Source organism: Schistosoma mansoni, assembly GCF_000237925.1.
Source record: "Schistosoma mansoni, WGS project CABG00000000 data, supercontig 0149, strain Puerto Rico, whole genome shotgun sequence".
Taxonomy (NCBI): Eukaryota; Metazoa; Platyhelminthes; class Trematoda; order Strigeidida; family Schistosomatidae; genus Schistosoma; species Schistosoma mansoni.
In genome coordinates this window covers 175,043-179,116 of record NW_017386046.1, presented here as the reverse complement: position 1 = coordinate 179,116, position 4,074 = coordinate 175,043, and the positions used below count along the sequence as shown (strand labels likewise).

The window sequence follows — 4,074 nt, the reverse complement described above, 5'->3', positions numbered from 1 at the left end:
TTTTGAGCTTATCTGGTGCTAGTCTCCTGGGTTTTGCAAAAAACCGGGTGCACCCTTCGGTTTTGATAGTGTGACTTACTTTTAGTTTGTCTTTAAAAGGCTGTGGGTTTGGTTTAGTTAAGTTTGGAAATTCCGCGAGTATATCTTGGAATTTCGCTGTTGCTACTGGAGGAGTTTGAATCAAGTTAAGAGAGCTGATGTGACTTTCTTTGCCTTTTGTGTAATACGAAGTTTCTTTTAGTGTTAATCGCCGTTTCTTGGTATCAACTAGAAATTCGTATCTCTCTAGAAAGTCCATCCCCAGTATTGCCAGATTTAAGTCGAATACCGTGAAAACCCAATGGAATTGCCTCCTGAACCCCAAATCTAGGGTTAAGTTCTTCTGCCCAAATGTCGCAATTTTAGTTTTATTTGCAGCTTGAAGTGTAATTGATGATGTTTCTCGACTAATCTCAGCTTTATTTTGAGGGATGATGCTAAGAGCAGCGCCAGTATCCACCAAGAAATTCAAGCCAGAGTTTCTGTCTCTAACATAAAACAAGAGACTGTTTAGGCGCCCCTCCTCAGTCGTCGCGACCTGGGGAGGGGTTACTCGTTTCCCGCTGTCTTTAGAATTATGCTTAGGCCAGGCGCATGGTTGCATGCACTTGGTTGAGTTGACACCAAACTTCCAGTGGTACCAACAAAACTGCCCAGGTTGTCTGGACATTTGTGACCTGTTTTGTGACTTGGATCGTGGTCGTTGTGGTGACCTGCTCCTGTTTCTATGACCCATTTGCATTCTGGTGACAGCCTCAGTGAGACTCTTAACACTCGCAATGAGTCCTTCTATGACGGGGTCTTTTGCTGATTCTACTTTTTGTGTGTGATTTATTGTGCCTGGTCCAGTTGGAGGACCTCTCTCCATTATTCTATCGGCTATACGCGCTAAATGAGATAATGAGGTTTCAGGATCTTGTGCATCCAAACAGTGTTGGACGTAGCATGGGAGAGCTTGTATCCATCCTTGTTTTAGGACTGCTTCACCCACCGTGTTATCACCCATTAACACTTGGAGGTGACGCAAAAACTGTGACGGCGACCGATCACCTAGTGTTTCACCTTGAAAAAGTCTTTGGATTCTTTGACTATCTGATAATGATAAACGGTTTATTATCTCTCGTCTTAAGATGGTGTATGGTTGTGGTGATGGTGGATCTAAAATCAAGTCACGGACTTCTTTGGCAACTGAAGGAGGAAGGATAGAACACAAGTCTCTATAGCGAATCCCTTCAGATTTGATATTGTGTCTCGTGAAATAATGCTCTAGTTGAGCAAACCACAACTCAGGATCACTACGATCAAATTCTGGAAGTCGGGATTTCGTAGTTATAACAGTGTCTATCTCCACTGGTGACAAATCCTCCAGATTATGGGTTTCTATTGAGTCTGACATGAGTTATGTGACAAATATAGCAATAAAGTTAGCACGAAAAATGGTTACTATAACACGAATAACTTAAGATAATACGGAATAAACTAGTTATATACTCAACTTAGTTTACGGATAATCCGGTCTACTTTTACGATTAAGTAAAAAAAAAGATTAATAACAGAAATGAGGTTAAATTGTGTTCAAAAAGGGCTCACCACTTTCGTGCCTATAGGTAACCCTCGTGCTATTGATAGAAGAAACCAGAGAAGTAGTGAATAGGTCTTTATTTCGATCTTCGCACAGTCACAGTGGAGCGTGGGATTATCTGTTCAGACAAATAAAGGCTCTCAACATTCAATATAAGATAATAGGGAATATAACGCTTACAAAAAGTAAGGAAGTGAATGAATACTTGAACAATACTGTTTTAGCATATGCTTGGTTGCTTGGAGTCAACTCTTAACCAACCAACCTGAGCTGTTACAGTAATACACAGTTGGCCCCCATCACTGCCGTGGTTATGTAGCGCGTTGAATACGCTTCCTCATCGTCTTAGAGTCTGCTACATTGTATCAAAGTTTGGAAACTCCCCTGTTACCCCAAGTTCATCTTTTATGACTACATTAAACATGAAAGTATTATGGCCACCACTTACTATTGGTGTGTGATTATTGGCATCCTTAACAAAAAGCTTATCAGTTTGCGGCTTGTTTCATGAGTCGTTGATCCCGGTCGACCGACACCAAAATGTGTTTTGTTGAGCTTTTCTTTTGTTATCTTACCAATATAGGTCGGCTTTCATAACACCTGGTGTGAATGCAGGGGTGGCATTTCAAGCTGTACTGGGCTTGAAGAGCCTTTGTTAAGTCCTCGCGGTCTCTGAGGCTCACACCCGTCAAACGCAGGAACTTAATGGTTGTGAGGCGTAACGGACGTGGTATCTTGGGGAAGCTAATTATCGTGACGATGTGAAAGTATATGCTACTTGATAGCCAACGTCAATGCTGCATATCGTGTTGGTGGGCATTATCTCGACTACCATCTACTAGCCCAGGCACTGCGAGAACCATCACACTGGTTGGTTCCTGGTTATTTGCTGATCTGCCAACGGCACCTCCTACGGCTTACACTTTGCTATGTCTAACTGGAATTTGAGAGAATCTCTTGACCGATGGTATTTAAGGTGTCAATAAAAGTTTTTCTGTAACGTGTACTGAGGTTTCCCATGACAGATGGCCCTTACACACTTTTGACAGACAACATGTTTCCGGTTTAGACGGTGTGGTTGAGGGCAAATCAGGATCAATAAATTTCTCTAATATTTTGTGACCAATGAAACTTATACAGCACTCCCGTCTTCTGAAGAATGACATCATTTTTCAGAATGACTTTTAATCGAACAGGTGTAAATAAGTAGGGCAATCATGCTCTTCGGCACATCTAAGGGTAGGGATTCTCTATTAGTGCTGAAACATTTCCTTCGCGTTTCTAGCAAGATGTTAGAGTAACAGTTGTCCTCATCACCGAATGACCGCGTTGATCTGGCGTGAGTGTGAAAGTGAGCCAGTTGGCGCGCTGGTGAATAAACTGTCAAACGCTTCAGGTAACCAGATTCTTCTGGTCCCTAAGCGACCCCTAAGACTTGTTCGACCGTGTCTATAATGGTTCGTCAGGCCCCTCCACAGTTTAGTGGATAGTTTTGTCTTCTAACGTGTGTAGATAGCCACAAATGGCGGTCAGAAGCAGTGCTTATCAGGGACATAATTGTTGAAACAGTGAATGTGTGTTTGTCGGATGATGGGTTTCAATCTTTCCTTACCATTCAACAGCTACAGTTGAGCATGGACGCCAATTAGAATGTGAACTTATCTACATTGCAATTAAACCCTCTAAAAACTATACAACTACCTGAAACTGAAAGATTGTGTCATGCCTGGACGATTCCACAGGCAAGTGAAGACCCATCCCTCAGCTGTGAGCATGTCACAATTATCCAACGCACTCCCACTTGTCTAACACAATTTGCAGTCCATTGAAAGCTGATGCTAGGTGAACTGAAGTCGACTCTCTAAAGAATTCGTTGATTGTAAACCTTACTGGCTGAATATGAGTTCAAAATTCCATTTAAGTCCATGGGGTCAATGGGACAACTATGAAACTCAGCCAAATTATTCATCAAACTGATTATGTCCTTACCTAAGAAGACTGATCATCAGACTTTGAATCAGAAATCAAAAGTCGTGTATTTCAATGAAGGTTGACCTGAGACGATAAGTAGACACCATGGCTTGACCAAAGTATTGGTAGTAGTCACACTTTTTACTTCTACTTTGACCTTCAGAATAAAGCCTTCGTGGTCGAGTACAGTTTGAGCCCTGAAAGGCAAGATGACCTGGCCGTCAGTGTAAAGGAAGCTAGTCAGTAAAACGGTACGACTTCAATGTAGTATATAACAGGGCAGTCTGTCATATCATGTTTAGACCCCATCAAAAAGGCTTGGAACAAACCTGATTTCATTATACAGACAGTACCGATAGCAGCCCAATGGTTCATGTACTTTGTCTCTTTATATAGCCACACATGCGCATGACCTAACAAACGGAATATCGTCTGCTATTATTCAACAGCTCCCGGAAAAATTTTCTACGACTAGATATGCA

General features: G+C 41.9%; 1 protein-coding gene across 1 annotated transcript; it reads right to left on the bottom strand.

The window, feature by feature from the left end:
• Position 1: 1 nt before the first annotated feature.
• Smp_163370 (hypothetical protein) lies at positions 2–1,435 on the bottom strand (the record flags this gene model as incomplete). Its single annotated transcript, XM_018799054.1, has 1 exon — positions 2–1,435. A coding segment is annotated over one exon (1,434 nt), but the record flags the coding sequence as incomplete, so codon positions are not given.
• Positions 1,436–4,074: the final 2,639 nt, after the last annotated feature.